This window comes from Capra hircus, chromosome 1 (assembly GCF_001704415.2).
Source record: "Capra hircus breed San Clemente chromosome 1, ASM170441v1, whole genome shotgun sequence".
In the NCBI taxonomy this organism is placed as follows: Eukaryota; Metazoa; Chordata; class Mammalia; order Artiodactyla; family Bovidae; genus Capra; species Capra hircus.
This window is the reverse complement of record NC_030808.1, coordinates 66,197,372-66,211,782: the sequence shown is the minus strand read 5'-3', so window position 1 is coordinate 66,211,782 and position 14,411 is coordinate 66,197,372. Positions and strand designations below refer to the sequence as shown.

The following is a 14,411-nucleotide window of genomic DNA, read 5'->3' as shown; positions in this document are numbered from 1 at the left end:
AAGTGGGTTGTAAAGCCCTCCTCCAGGGGATCTTCCCGACCCAGGTATTGAACCCACGTCTCTTACGTCTCCTGCATTGGCAGGCAGTTTCTTTACCACTAGCGCCACCTGGGAAGCCCCAGTATTGTTAGGGTACTCACCAGCAGCTGATTTTCAACATAAACAACTTCAGTTACATATGATGCCCTAATGATCAGATCCCATCTTAAGAGCATGAAATAGATTCTAACTAGATTAGGTAGGCCACAATTAGGAAAAATTTCCCCAGGCCCTCCATCTCAAGGATAGGCTATCTGAGAGATACTTCATATTTTAAGTAGTTACAGTGTCTGCATGTCTATTAATCATGGGTGGCCCCAATTGAGAGAGCTCACTTGAAGGAGGGGTAGACTCAGTGATCCTTAACTAATTTAGTAATTCTGTACTCTAGCTATTCAGATTTATTATAATACAATCTTACAATCTCAGGGCTTCCTCTGATAGCTTACACAAAAGATGGCCTATTAGTTAACAAATAACAAAACTACATAAAATCTTTCCAAAAGGAATAAAATCTATACAGTGGCAAGTTAAAAGATTGATACAATAAACTGCCAGTATTGGTGATGGCACTTTTCGGGATCTAATGAAATAAATATCTGATTCCAAAGTGATATCCTTTCAGTCTTAGCATTATTGAACATCAACTCAGAAGATTGTGATCTCTGAATTTAAAGTGGCCCCTTGCTTAAGAATAGGTGCTTACACATTCTGAGAAACTGTTGTTTCTTTCTCAACAGTTTGTGAAATGACAAAGCATTTGACATTTGTCATTTCCTTTATAACCTCAGTTGGAAGAAATAAAATGAGGTAATATTCTAAAATGTAAAAGTTGCTAGAAGAGTTACTTCCATATATTTTTTCCTATGTGTGCAGAGGAGAGAATATAAACATAACAAAACTAACACATTTTAACAAATGGTAGCAGATTTCAACTTTAGGGAAGCACAAAGATCTGTGAAAGCACCTCTTTATGCAAAATATTTATATACGAGTATAAATAAAATGTACACTACAAAGTAAAATAAACTAGACTGGGGCATACAGAGCACAGCTAATATGACTAAGCTTGTTAAAAAAAAAAAAAAAAACCGCTGGATTTTTCAAAGCTTCCATTTCACAACAGGGTTGAGGGAGGGTGCACTGCATTACCCAAAGGCTCACTTCCCTGTGTCGTCTCTGTAACCAAAAGCAAAGCACAGAAGACTTCTGCGAACCTTTAAAATATGCATTTGTCAACTTGGATTTGCAATTTTCAAGTTGGTAGTGCAGAACCATAGATGTGTAATTTTTGCAGTTCCCTTTATGCACCTTTATCTGGAAAATTCTAAAGGTCCACCACCAAACAGATGTGTTGGTGCCGAAAAGGAATTTTCCAGTAAAACGTGATGTTGCCCTTCCTACTCTTCAGCAATGTGAGTAAAGTTTTTTTTGAAAAGTGCCCTAAATAGATTCCCACACATCTGGTTTAAGACTAAAAACAATTTCAAATAAGACTTGCGCTGGTTAGCTACAGTTTTAATGTGAGGAGTTGGAATTTTTAAGAAGGATAGCACTTATAAACCAGTTTCATCTTCATGTCTCGTGGATTGAAGACAAAATATTGTATTTGTCATCACACTTGAGTTGCATTTTCACTGTGCATGGCTTATTTGCATACAAACAAAAGAGATTATTTTTAAAAGAGGTTTTCTGTGTTTTTGTTTTGGTCCTTTGGGATGACTGTGGTAAGACAGGACCAAGCCATTTTCATAACTTGGATTTCACACGTAAGTTTAGGTGACCCCCTCACTTCCCCTCCCTCACCACCCACTTCCAATTCATTGGCGGCCCATGTTAGGATCTCGGTCACCACTCATCAGGACTATTGCAACAGACTCCAAGCTGATTCCTTCTCACTATGCTTTACTCCAGTGGTCCCAACCTTTTTGGCACCAAGGACTGATTTTGTGGAAGACAGTTTTTCCACGGACCAGGGTTGGGGGATGGTTTCAGGATGATTCAAGCACATTGCATTTCTTATGTGCTCTGTTTCTATTATTATTATATTAGCTCCACCTCAGATCATCAGGCATTATTAGATCCCAGAGGTCGGGGTCCTCTGCTTTACCCTACCATTATCTTTCATCAAGAACAATCTGATTTATGGAACGTCCTTGCTTTAAAGACTTACTCCCTGTTCCTCATGGATAGTTATCACACTTCTTACTTAGCAAGACCCATGAGGCCCTTCACAGCCTGAATCCGAGTTTTCTCTTCTGCTTTTATTGATCAGCTCATATAACTCACCCTCTAGTCACACGAACTGTTCTCTAGTTTTGGACCCTCACAAACCCTTTCATGACTCTTTGCCTTCTTCACCTTTGCACAAACTGTTCCTTCTGTCTAGAATGCCTTTCCTGCCTTCTCTGTTTGGAAAATACTTATTTTCCTTTAAGATTCGATCATTCCACAGTTCACAGTTGAAACCTTTTTTATTTTTTTTGGCCATCCTTCCCTCCTCTTTTCACAATATCTCTATTCATCCTTGCTCCAAAATCACATGATGTATTCTTCCATTATAACAATTTCCTCATTGTGCTACAGTCTCACTGTTCATACGGCTCTCCTGTCCTGTGCTCCACAAGTGCAGGGGGCATGTCTTATTCCCCTTTGCATTCCCGCTGCTTAGCAAAGGAACAGGTCCAATAAATGTCCTTAAAGCTAACATCTGTTAGCCGATTGCTTATGAGCTAGGTGCTCTGCTAAGTATTTCAAATCTATCACTTCATTTAATCCGCACAGCAAACATACAAAGTTTACAAGAGGAAACCGTTTCAGAAAAGTTAGGCCACTTGCCCAGGGACACACAGCTGGTGATCTCAAGATGCTGGTGAGATATAGAATTGAATCTTTCGTAATTTCTAGCTGATAATGCTATGTGACCATCGTTAGAATGTCAGGTGTCAGCGTACTTTTTTGTGTGGTTTGGCACTTTTTGAGTAAGTCTCTCTACTCTGCCCCTTACTAATTTTGTGATGTTGAGTGACTTACTAAACCTCTCTAAACCTCAATTTCCTCATTTTGTTTTCAATGGGGGAAAATAATACTCAGCTCACACGGTTGTCGTAAGGATCCAGGGACAACAGCTTACGTATGTTCCTAGCCCTGTCCCAGCCATCACAGCTATCACTGTCCCTGTTCTGAGCCACACATTTCATATTCCTGCATTAGCTCACTTCATCCTTTTCCTCTAAAAACAGAAACTGTTAAACCTTCTAACTGATGAAGTAACTGAGACTTAGAGAAGTAAGTAACCTGCCCCAAAGTTCCTTTAAGCTAAGCAAATGTTTTTCCTAAAGCCCCTCACAACTGAATGAGCCCCTCAGATCGATACCTAAGTAGTGTGTAAAGGGATAATTCTGCCTGAATGTGTGAAAATTCTGCTAACTGAGTTTCAGCTTGTTTTTCTTTTTTTAACTTTATTTTCTTACAACTACGAACATCTGTTAAGCCTAACTTACATTTATATATTTTAGGTGGCTTTTTTGTTGTTGTTTAGCTTTCACTTTATTCACTTGCCTTGAGCCTGGCCTTCTCTCATCTGTAATTAAGAGGTCTATTATAGCAACTTCTGAGTTATAAGTAAGAATTCATTTGCTAGAATTCAGTGAGAAAAGGCAGAGCCAAAGAAATTAAAGACTTCATTTCAAATATCGGAAATAATAAATTTTAAAGAAAAGAATGTGAAGCCTCAAATATTTCATTTTCACAAGACTTTGCATCCTTTATAAATGCTTATAACCCTTATAGTATTGGTAAGTACCAATTTTACCTTAATTTACAGATGAAGGTGCTAAAGTTCAGGAAGCTGGATGGCTTCCCCAAGGTGACACTGCTAATAAGTACAAAATTACGTATTAACTTATTATTTGACACCAGCCCAACCGACTCAAAACTCAAGCATTTATCCAAGACACAGAACTAAAGACAAAGGGAAAACAGCCACTTTTGTGCTCCTGGGGTTTCCTTTACACCACCGAACTCTTTGAGGGCAGAAATCATGTATACTCATCTTTGATATACTTCTAATGTGTGGCACTATGTCTAGCATAAAGGTACTGAATGAACTGAAAAAAATTACTAAGGACAGAGAAATAGGCAGTGGTCAAGTTTGCCTTATATGCTTTTTTAAGGCTTTGGATATAGTCTTAAATTCCAGAAAAGTTATAGCCTTTCACAATCCCACCATCAGTGGTATATGACAATACCATTCTTCACTGAGCATTTTTACCCTGACCCCCTAATAAAACATAAATTGTTAATTTGACAAATGAAAATATCTCATTGGTGGTTCACTGTCATTTTCCTTAATACTTAGTGAAGATGAGTATTTTGTGTCTTTTAAAATTACATTTTGAACTCTTTATTTTGAAACAAAGCTTCAAAGGTGGTTGGACAAAAGAGTACAGGGAGGCCCTTGTGTCTTTCCCCCAGTGGTATTGTTTTACATAATGCTAGTACAATGGCAAAATCAGGAGACTGACATCGGTTTAATCCACAGAGCCTGTTCAGCTTTCACCAGTTTTAGGTTTCACGTGTATTCCTTATGTGTGTGTATGTAGTAGTTCTCTGCCATTTTCTCACACACATAGATTCATGCAACAATTGCCATTATCAGGATACTGAACTGATCCATCACCACAAGACTCCCTGGTGTTACCCCTCTGCAGCCACACATGCCTCTTCCTTTCCCCACCACCCCTAGCCATGGCAACCACCAACTGTTCTCCTGTCTGTGATTCTGTTATTTCAAGAATGTCACATAAATGGAATCACCTGGTAGCATTTTGGGATCAGCATTTTCACTTAGCATTATTCCCTGGAGAGTTATTCAAGTTTGTGTATCAGTAGTTGATTCCTTTTATTGCAGGGTAGTATTCCATGGCACATGTGTGCTTCAGTTTGCTTAATCATTCATCCACGGAAGGACATTTCCCCCCCAGTTTTTGACTATTAGGAATAAAGCTGGTATGAATATTCATGTACTGTTTTTTGTGTGAACGTAGGTTTTCATTTCTCCAGGATAAATGCCCAACAATGCAATCGCTGTGGTATATGATAAATGTATACTTAGTTTTGTAAGAAATTGCCAAACTGCTTTCCATAGGGGCTGTACTATTTTACAGTCCCAGTAGCAATATCTGAGTGATCTAGTTTCTCTACATCCTGCCAGTATTTGGTGTTACCATTATTTTTTACGTTATCCATTCTAATAGGTGTGTGGTAATATCTCAATGAGGTTTTAATTTTCATTCCCATAATGGATAATGATTTTGAATGTCTTTTCATGTGCTTATTTGTCATCTGTATATCTTCTTTGGGGAAATGTCTTTATATCTTTTGCCCATTTTCTAATTGGATTATTTGTTTACTGTTTAATCTGATAAATGAAAATACCTCATTGATGTTTGAATTGGCATTTCTTCAGTTTCTACTAAAAATGAACATTTTTTGTTATTTATATATTTTTAAATCACTTAATTATTAACTACATTGGATTGCTTTTGTCACTTCATAATTTTGTTTTCTATTCCCAGTTACACTATAAAAATTATATGTCAGGTTTTTGTTCTATACTCTCCATGGTGCCTTAAAACTATCAGGTTCTTGCTGATAGTTATATTGTTTAGCTGGTTGAAAATAGTCATAAGATGGAGGGGATGATCTAGGTTTTCCTTTTGGATACTTATTATTTCAGGTTTTATCCCATGATTATTTCCTGTCTGGTACTGACTAATTTATTTATTTCACTAAATGCTCATTTAACAAATTTTTATTAGATCTTTAGTAAAGCCAAACCTGATAAATTTGATCCTCAATAATAAAGAAGTGTGATATTTGGGTTGCTTGGCAAAAAATATCCTGAGGCTACAGAAAGCAAATTTTAGGCTCATTCTGAATTTATAGCTTTCTAAGGAAATGCTTCAGTACTTCCCTATTCCAATTCTACTATGCTTTTTTCCTGCTTATTGACATACATTATGAATGAGCCCCCAAATTCCACTCAGGCTTGTCTTTTCCTTTACATCATAAGATTCACCACAGGCTTACAACATCCCCTTTACAACATCAGATTCATCATAGATTTCGTCTCTGGAAAGCTTTAAACAACACATTTCTTAGGGCTTAACAAAAGAGAATGTAATCTGTGTTAGTACCAAAAATCCAACATGTAAAATGACAGCTGGAAAAAGCAGAGGAGACACCAGATCTGTTTGGCTGACTCTAAGGTGTCTCCTTGTGGCTCTTTCCGGGCAGCATAGATGAGTTCGGTTCAGTGAAGAGGTCGCCTTTCATCACTCAGTGTTTTGTGGGAGTGGTCTATCTGCTGTCTCTCTTCTCAGCTCTCTAAGCCCTACCCCTCTATTAGCTGAGTGCTCCGCAAAGGTCGCCACAGACCTCTGGACTGATATTCCCAGTCATTCTCCTACTTCACCTTTCTGCAGAATTAACACTGTGACTACCCTCTACATTGTGGAATATTTTTCTCCTCTTAGCTTAGGTGACCTAATCCTTTTTTTGGTTCCTCCCTCACCTCTCTGAAATACTTACTCATGGTTTCTTTCTCATCTGCCCTCTCACCAAAGGATTATTTACACCCACCAAATGGTTTAGATTGTTAGGAATGTGGTAACAAAGTACTGAGTGGCTTAAATGGAAATTTATTGTCTCAGTTTTGGAAGCTGGAAGTCCAAAATGAAGTTATCAGCAGTGCTGATTCCTTCTGAGGGTTATAAGGGAGGGATCTGTTACAAGGCCTCTCTTCTTGGTACACAGCTATCTTCTCCAGGTTTCTTTACATTGTCTTCCCTCTATGCTTGTTTCTGTGTCTAAATTTCCTCTTATTTTAAAACATATCAGTCATCTTGGATTAGGGCCCACCCTAACAATCTCATTTTAGCTTGATTATCTATACAGAGACTCTATCTCTAAACACAGTTACATCCTGAGGTCCCATTAAGAAGGATGGTACTTTCATATACTACTGATTGTGGGATTGTGAATGGCTATAATTTTTCTGGAAAGCAATTTAAGACTACAGATTTTGAGGGGACACAATCAACCCTTAACCCTTAGTCCCTAGAATCACTTTTTCTGTATCTCAGGTGCTCATGTAGAAATTCAGTAAATATACTTTGTCTTTCTGTGGCCATGTCCTCCTCTTTTTTTTTTTTTTAACTGAAGTATAAAAGTGTGAAGTCGCTCAGTCGTGTCCGAATCTTTGCGACCCATGGACTGTAGCCTACCAGGTTCCTCCCTCCATGGGATTCTCCAGGCAAGAGTACTGGAGTGGGTTGCCATTTCCTTCTCCAGGGGATCTTCCTGACCCAGGGATCGAACCCCGGTCTCCAGCATTCCAGGCAGATGCTTTAACCTCTGAGCCACCAGGGAAGCCCAACTGAAGTATAGTTGATTTACAATATTGTGTTAGTTTCAGGTGTATGGCTGTCCTCTTCCTATCTCTCTCCTCTTTGGGATCCAGTGACACCATTTCTTTTCCTACCTTGTTCCACTCTCTCTCGAGTCCCCCCTTGATGTCTAATGTGGACTCTTTATCCTCATATACCTCCCTCGATCTTGAAGTTTTCCAGGTTCTATCCTTGGCTTCTTCTTACTCCACCATCCCCTCTCCCTAGCAATCTCACCCACAAAGAGAATTTCAACTATAACCTATACTGAGGCTGAAGACCTTTAATGTTTTCTGCAGCCCATACCTCTTTCCTGAACTTTACACCTGTATATCTGCTTCTCTGCTTGGACATCACCATTTAGCTGCTCCAAGAGATCTCAAATTCAGTATGTTAAAAAATGAATTCAAATTCTGTCCTCTTTCCCCGTGGCCCAAACCCATCCACATTTTGGGAAGGGTATGCCACTATATACTCAGATCTCTCCTTTCAAGCTCAATATCTCAAAAAGCAAATTCTGCCAATTCTAGTTTGTAAATATCTCCCAAATGTGTCCTCTCCTCCCTGATCCCACCGTAACTGCCCTGGCCTCATGTTCTCAACACCTCTCCTTGAATCAGTTTCCTATAGTCTTATTAGTCTAATAATTTCCTAAATGATTTCTTTGTTACCTCAAATCAGTTATGCATTCTGCTGCCTGTGGAATTAAAAAAAAATGTTATGGTATTTTTGCTTGTTTATGATTCTTCAAATGTAGGCTGTGATTTTGGGATAATCACAAGGCATGCCTGGGCTTGTGGGGGTGGGGGCAGGGGGTTGTCTTTGTTCTGGCTCCTCCCAGGGTCCATCTCATCCTCTATGAGAACTATCTGTCAGGCATCTTCTTGTAGTATTTCTGCAGTTCTACACACCCCTTCTGTCTGTTTGATCACCCCAACCTTGGGGTGGGGGTGGGGTTTGTTTAAGTTATGTAGACTCCCCATGAAGCCCACAGCTTGTGGTCTATAAAAGCCTCAGGAGGGTCTCTGAGCCATCTTTTCTCTCCTGCAATAGCTCTTTGCTCCTGGCTTCATCTCTGCATCTAACTCAGGTCTCAGCTGCTTTACCCTCATCCTCCTTTCCAGTGTTTGACTTCCTGCTGTGATCAGAGTCATTCTCTGGAGGTGGTTGGACTTGTCCCTGGACTCTGCCTGTTTCATGTCAGCTCCCCTGGGAGCCCAGCCTAGGGTTGCCCTGAGAGGCTCAGAGCAGATTGAACACTTATGCTGGACAAAAATCTTCCTGAGTTCTAGTCCTAGCATTGACATCAAGTAGCTGTATCATCTTGGACAAATGACCTCCCTTCTATATCTTAATTCTAACTGTAATAGTAATAAACAGTATTAATAATCACTGAGTATTTTTCAAAGCAACTTAGAACCTTACACGGATCATCTCATTAAAATCTCACACTTACACAATTATCCCCATTAAACAGTAAAACACTAAAAAATTTCGATTGTTAAGCAACTTGTCCAAAGTCACACACCTAGAAAGTGAAAGAGTCCAGCACAGAAACCCAGCACTCTGGTTCCTAAATGTGGCCAATTAACCCCTGCACTGTTCTTCCTTTTACCATGCAGCTCTCTCTAGAGCCATACTATCCATTTGCAAAATAAGGAAATGAGCATTCTGATCTCTTCCACATAGAATATTTTATGAAAACAGGTTTATCAGGATCTAGTGATTTATAGGTAGAGAGAGTATGTTTTTGAGGGGTCAAGAGACAGTCAAGAAACAAAAAAGTTAATCAAAAATGACCCTAGCCCTAACAATGAAACTCCACAAATTATGAGTGATTATGTACCACTGGACAGCTGGCTGCTTTTCTGAAAGAAGCCGGCTCTTGGTATGTTTTCTTATTTTTCTAGCTTTATTTTTCTGCCTGCAGATGTGAACCAAATTCAAAAGCACAAAGTAGAAAATAGAAATTGTCTGTATTTCTGACTAACATTGTGTGTATATAGGTATTATGTATAAAAGTAGTAGCAGTGTACATTCTGGGTTTTTTGTTTTTATTATTCTGTAAGCGAAACACATGAAGAATTGTTCTACACTGGAAGTTTTTAATAATTGCATGGTATTTCATTATGGATGTTCCATAATTAACCAACTACTTATGTTTAGACATTTATTTCTAAGATTTTCCCTATAAGAAACAATGGCAAGAAAAATATGCTTGAATCCTTACAATAAATTCCTAAAAGATGAACTACTTGGTTAATAGGCACATATATTTTCAGAGCTTTTGGTATGTATTTCTAGATTGTCATCTAGAAAGATTGTATTATCATCAACAAGTAACAAGGGTATAAATGTTCCTCCCTCCTTAGAAATGCATAGGATTCTCACTTGCTTTTCAAAATATTTGTCACTTTGCTAAAAGAAAAATGCCATTTCACTCTTAATTTGCATTTCTTTTATTCAGATGGGACTAAACGATATTGGCCATTTATATTTTAAAATTTCCTGCTCATGATCAATTTTTAAGCACGGTGAAACAAAAAGAATCCTAACAACAGCAACGTACACAGTGGCCTTTGGTTCTATACACATCTGTAGCATAATTAAGGGGTATCACTTCCACGGTTCCACACAATCTGTAAATTCTGAAATTGCTTACTTCTTACATGGGCAATAATTTCACTGGAGGCAAAAGAAGTCTTTACTTGGGAATTAAATTCTAATCTTCTGAAATAAAAGCAGAAAAGCTATCTACCAAACCAGTAAGCACTGGGTAGATGAGGGTTATGTAGATTTTCAAAGAACAATAATAACCAGTAACCCCAGCTGCCACCATCCAAGAGAAGGGTATGTGTGACTTCTTCCAGTAAGTCACTGCTATGGGGGCCTGCCAGGGCTTGGAGAAACCCTGTGGTGCAGGGCAAAACGGAAAGAAAGATCTCAGCTTTACTCCTTCTGACCATCGTGATCTTTAGTTAATTATTTAGCTTCTTTAAGCCACAGTTTTCTCGTCTATAAAACACAATGATGATATCATCTGTCTGAGAGTCATTACAAAGATTAAAATATAGTGAAATCACAGTAAACTTAGAGTATATCATGCATATTTAATACCCGGTAGCAAACTGAATTATTCCACCTCCTTCTGCTACTTCGCCCTGCTCAGAATCTCCCATGGCCTGTTTGTGACTCACTATCTGGATTCTGTATTTTCTTCTTACACCTCTTCTTATTCCTCTTCCTTTTTCTTGGCCTTTCTTCTACTGTTTCTACCTCATTCCCCACCCCCAGGCCAAACTGAACTTGGTGTCCACTGAATTTATTCCCTGATATTTGTTATACCTGTACAGACATTTTAAAGTTTCCTGATTTGTGAAATCAATAACTACAACACTTAAATATTTAAAAAGCAAATCTAAAAAATTAAATTATGTAAAAAGCCCCTAACAACCAATAAACATTTTGATATGTCCAGTAATTCACATCTTTAATTAGTAGTCAAATGTCTTTGGTAGGAATTTTTTAAAATCTCCCCTGCCTTGGAGGTATGGGATCAACTTAGAGTGGTAGAGCAAGAAGGGAAGAATGCCTTCAAGACTTTAGCGAACCTTCCGTAGCATAGATGGAGCTTTCTCCCAAGTTTTCCTGCCACATAAATATGCCCTTAACACATAATTAGCATTCTTGGGCAGGAAGGACAGAAAACAGCACTATCCTCAACCTCAGCCTGACACTGAGGTTACCTAATTCATAACTGCCTTTCAAAGAATAAGAATGATCACTCACCATTTGAAACGCATTTTCGCTATTTCTGCTGTTGGGGTTACTTCTGGGAATGGGCTGCGCTTGTCTGTCCGTCTGTCTGTCTGTGCTAGTCCGCTTTACAGTGGCAGGAGGAGCAGCCCCTCCTACACTCGTGAAAGCCTTCCTCCTCAATGACTGTATAATCTGTAACTTTCTGTATTAAAGGCTGTTCCTCTTTTTTTCTACAGATTTTGCCAACACTTGTGGAAGAAATTTAACCCTTTTCTTGCATTTGAGTGTTTTCACCTAGGTCTAAATGTATTTAAAAAATAATAATTCAGTGGCTTGAGTTCCAAACATGGCATCAAGATGAGACTAAAAATCTCCCCTCTTGAAACTCCCTCAAAAAGCCTAAAAATTAACATAATTAACAAGAGGGGGGGAAAAGGCCTTTGCATTTATAAGATGGAATAAAAGAATATCCTATAGATAATGCTAAGACAATAAAAAGTATGATTTAATATGGATGCATACTGGAAGTGGGTAGCCTCCCCTTGTGATTTCTACCACCAAGATGACAGAAGATTTCACTGGATTTCAGGGACAAGGGGAAGTTCTCACGTAAGATCTGCACAACCAAGGAGGGCAAACAAAAACCACCACTTTTATTATGTCACTCCTATTATAGCCAAGGATTAAATTGGTCAAAGAAAGGATCCTGAAATAGAGATCTGAAAAAAAAGCAGTATCCTAAAATTAAAAGATGTGCTCTGTGATGACTAGATGGGTGGGTTGGGGGAAGGGGAAGGAGCGACGGAATATATAAATTCATATAGCTGATTTGGGCTTCCCAGTTGATATTGGTGATAAAGAGCCTGCCTGCCAATGCAGGAAACATAAGAGAAGTGGGTTCAGTCCCTAGGTCAGGAAGATTCTCTGGAGGAGGGCATGGCAATTCACTCTAGTATTCTTGCCAGAAGAATCCCATGGACAGTGGAGCCTGCCAGGCTACAGTCCATATGGTCACAAAGAGTTGGACACAACTTGAAGCAACTTAGCACACACAAGACACAATTAAGGAACTCAAAGGGTTCAAACTGTCAAAAATATTTTTAAGAAAATGATTTTCATTTCAAGAAATCACCATGAACATTTTGAATTCCCAAAACAAGGAAAACTAAAAAAAGGAAAGAAATTCAAGTGGGATGAATGCAGAGAAAGTTAAACCAGTTTGGCCTCTTAATTAATACTAAATGTCAGAAAACCACGGAATAATAGACAAAAATTTTGAGGTAGTGTTCTCTACCCAGATAAGATGGCTGTTAAATGTGAGATCAATAGGAACATATTACCAAACAGAAAAACTGAAGCAATAAAACACTACCACTAAGATAACCTTCCCAAATAAATTATTTAAATATGTATTCCAGAATAGTTAAAAATGAATTAAAATTGAAAGTCTAAGAATGGAAAAGCTGTGGTTAAAGAAAGAAAGCTTAGGTGAGCTTTAAAGTCAGTAAAACATATGGAGATAACACTAAAAATAAGTGTAAATTAGTTTAGAAGATTAGAATGTTTAGAAAAAATCATAAGGGATAGATTACCTGTGTTTTTATAGAAATTTGAAAGTAACAGGTGATAGGATTTGGGGAAGATGGCAGAGTAAGAAGCACCAGGAATCTCTCTCATTACTGAGACAATTGCAAAGGCAGACTTTGTCTGATGTAACTATTCTGGAACTCTGCAGTCTATTGCAGGCTCTCAATTTGCAAGGGAAGGTTTGGACTGTAAACTGTGGTTAATTTCGATAAATTTCAGCTGTTGGCACAGAAGCAGATACTCATCTGCCACTCCCAGCTCCACTGCAGGCAACTGGGCACAGTTCCTGGAGCTGCTTGCACATAGCTTGCATGAGTCAGAATGGACAAAAACAAGGCCCCATACTCCAAATATCTGGGGTTTATGTTCTGATCCCTGATGGCTGCTTCTGATACACAAGCACAGAAAAGAGATGAGAAGCCATTTTGTTGCACTTCCCTCTAGCTGAAATGGCCTACAGAGGATTTAAAGGACTGGTCCCCTTTCTCTTCCTTCATTTTTCTCTTTTTCCCCTTTTTGGAGCCAGATGTTAAAGACTAAGAAATTCAAAAGCAACTGCATATATGGGGAAATTGTGAAAGGCAAAGATTCACAAAAGACCTGTGAGAACCTTAACTTTATACCTCAGTCTGATCCTTAGCACAGAGACAAAAAGGAAACAATGTGAAAGGTAACTAATCTGATCTCCAGGGTTAGTACATTATTAAGATTCAAATGTCCAGTTTTCAGTAAAAAAAATCATATCCAATGTATATAAAGAAATACAAAGTATTAAAAGAAAAAAAATAAATCAACAGAAACTTCATGGCACACCTACTAGACAAAGACTTTAAAGCAACTGTCTTAAAGATGCTCAAAGAACTAAAACAGGATGCAGAGAAAGTCAACAAAATGATGTATGAACACAATGGAAGTGTTGGTAAAAGAGTTACAAAATCTAAAGAGAAACAAAAAAAAATTACAGAGCTGAAAAGTACAATAACTGGTATTTTAAAATTCACTAGGAGTCAAACCAAAATTTGAGTAGGTAGAAGAGTCAATGAACTTAAAGATGAGACAAAAAAAAATTATCAAGATTGAGAAACAGAAAAAAATAAAGATGAAGGAAAATTATTAGAGGCTAGGTTACCCGTGGAACACCCTGACATTAATCAACATATTCACTGTGGGAGTCTAGGAAAAGAGAGGGAGAAAGGGGAAGAACACTTCACAAATTTCATGAAAGACTTAAATATAAATATTCAAGCATTTCAACAAACTCCAAGTAAGATGAACTCAAAGAATCCTATACTGAGACATATGATGAAATTTCTGGAAAGCAAAATACAAAGAGAGAATTTGTTCATTTATTTTTGGCCATGCTTGGTCTCGTTGCTGCGAGGGCTTTTCTCTGGTTGTGGAGAGCAGGACTGCTGGCTAGGCGTGATGTGCAGGCTTCTCATAGCAGTGACTCTCTTGCTACTGAGCATGGGCTCTAGGCATTCAAGTGTCTTCAGGCTCAAGAGCACAGGCTCAATATTTGTGGCTCATGGGCTTAGTTGCTCCCAGGCATGTGGGATCCCAAATCAGGGATCG

The 14,411-nt window shown here is 38.4% G+C and overlaps 1 protein-coding gene across 2 annotated transcripts in view; it reads right to left on the bottom strand.

Annotated features, from left to right (window-relative positions):
• The window catches only part of CD86 (CD86 molecule), a 63,686-nt gene extending 52,271 nt beyond the window's left edge, over positions 1 to 11,415 (bottom strand). For both annotated transcript variants that reach the window (XM_005675017.2, XM_005675019.3), the window contains exon 1: positions 11,280 to 11,415. In XM_005675017.2, coding sequence (XP_005675074.1) covers positions 11,280 to 11,293 — 14 coding nt within the window. In that variant the 5' untranslated portion in view covers positions 11,294 to 11,415. The remainder of the gene's footprint in view (positions 1 to 11,279) is intronic.